This window comes from Elephantulus edwardii, unplaced genomic scaffold (assembly GCF_000299155.1).
Source record: "Elephantulus edwardii isolate Elephantulus edwardi_28Jun2011 unplaced genomic scaffold, EleEdw1.0 scaffold00274, whole genome shotgun sequence".
Classification (NCBI taxonomy): domain Eukaryota; kingdom Metazoa; phylum Chordata; class Mammalia; order Macroscelidea; family Macroscelididae; genus Elephantulus; species Elephantulus edwardii.
Window position 1 is genome coordinate 3233271 of NW_006400024.1, and position 1949 is coordinate 3235219.

A 1949-nucleotide genomic window follows, 5' to 3' on the forward strand; every position below is an offset into this window, starting at 1 on the left:
AGTGGTTGCACCGTTTTACACTCCCACCAACAGTGAATAAGGGTTCCAGTTTCTCCACAACCTCACCAGCATTTGTTGTTTGCTGTTATGTTAAATTTTGCTATTCTGACTTGGGGTGAGATGATATCTCATAGTTATTTTAATTAGCATCTCTTTTAGAGCTAGGGATTTTGAACATTTCTTCATGTGCTTGTTAACCATCTGAATGTCTTCTTCGGTGAAGTGTCTGTTCATATCCTGTGCCCATTTTTCTATTGGATTATTTACCTTTATCTTGTGATGACCTTCGTGGTTCTTACATTCCATAGCTTTTCATAACTGAAAGGAATATTTTATCAAAACAGAGTTTGAAGTTCTCTGATACAGTTAACTGTAAAACCAAATACTTCAATTTTTAGCTAAACCCTTATGTTTCTATCTATCAAGTAAACAAAATGCACAGGAACTTACCTGTTTTGTACTTAAGGTTCTGTGAGTTTTTAAGCAACAGACTGCATTTTTCAGGAAATCAATAGCTTGTTTGCAGTTGCTTGTGAAGGATTCCAGCTTCTAGAACGATTTGAGATGTGGCAGACAGCCGTAGAAAAGTTGTGTTAGATGCTGAAATAAACATCTTTGCCTTTTTACGAAGATGGCACCGAAAGTGAAGAAGGAAGCCCCTACCCCCCAAAACTGAAGGCAAAGCAAAGGCATTAAAGGCCAAGAAGACAGTCCTGCAGGGCATCCACAGTCACAAAAACAAAGAATATCTGCACGTCACCCACCTTCTGATGGCCTGAGACACTTAGACTCCGAAGGCAGCACAAATAACCCCAGAAGAGCGCCCCCAGGAGAAACAAACTTGACCACTATGCCATCATACCCCTGACCACTGAGTCAACCATGAAGAAGATAGGAGATAACAACACACTTGTGTTCATTGTGGATGTCAAGGCCCACAAGCTGTAAAGAAGCTCTATGACATTGATGTGGCTAAGGTCAACACCTTGATTAGGCCTAATGGAGAGAAGAAGGCCTATGTTTAACTTGTCCCTGACTATGATGCTTTGGATGTTGCCAACAAAATTAGGATCATATACATTGAGTCCAGGTGGCTAATTTTACATACAATTTTTTCTCACCATAAAACAACAACAAACATCTTTGAGGACCCTAGCTTTATGTTAACATCTTGATTGTAAAAGAGTGCTAGAGTGTTAAGTGTTAAGTTCTTTGGAAAATCCAGGGGAGCTTTCAGATGAGGGCCCCCTTCCATGACCCAGCTTGGATTTAGGGTCGCAGATAGGTTGGCATTCTCATGTCATAGTTGTTCAGAAAGAAAGTATGTCTGTTATGACTTGGCAGTGTGAAACTCAGGGTGGTGCTCTTTGCAAATCTGAGTGAAAACATTGACACAAGGAAAAGTTCCCAACCTTGGCAAGAGCAGACCAGTGCACTGTACCTTACTCACCCTTCGAAAGCAGATCCAGTCACTGTGGCTGTAGGGAAAGGAGCCATCGAGTTCTGTGGTCAGCTGGGAGCTGTCAATGAGCTTGTGTAAAGCCTTCAGGGAGCTTACCACCTCACACTGCCAAGGAATGGTGTTCATATGTTAGGGCAGAGACCAGTCCCCTGGGGAATCACCACTGTAAAGGACTTGGCTCTGGGAGAACTGCGATTACCAGGCAGAGAAGCCCAGCAGCTTGTCTTAGGGTGTCGTGCTTTGCTGGGTGGCATTAATGAACAGTAAACTAAAAATCTTGTGGCCTAGTGGCAAGAAGCTGTACTGCACTCCCAGAGGATGTTGTTGTTGTTATGTGCCGTCGAGTCGTTTGTGACTCATAGCGACCCTATACACAACAGCCCTAAACCCTGCTCTACCCTGCGCCAACCACTCTGCCTCTGACACACCCATCCCGATTACCCCAGTCACCGAATCAATCCATCTCATAGAGGGTCTTCCCCTCCTG

The 1949-nt window shown here is 43.6% G+C and overlaps 1 protein-coding gene across 1 annotated transcript in view; it reads right to left on the reverse strand.

The window, feature by feature from the left end:
* The window catches only part of PLEKHG4B (pleckstrin homology domain containing, family G (with RhoGef domain) member 4B), a 111403-nt gene that overhangs the window by 52213 nt on the left and 57241 nt on the right, over positions 1–1949 (reverse strand). The window contains 2 exon segments of the mRNA XM_006900176.1: positions 451–549; positions 1451–1567. Coding sequence (XP_006900238.1) covers positions 451–549; positions 1451–1567 — 216 coding nt within the window.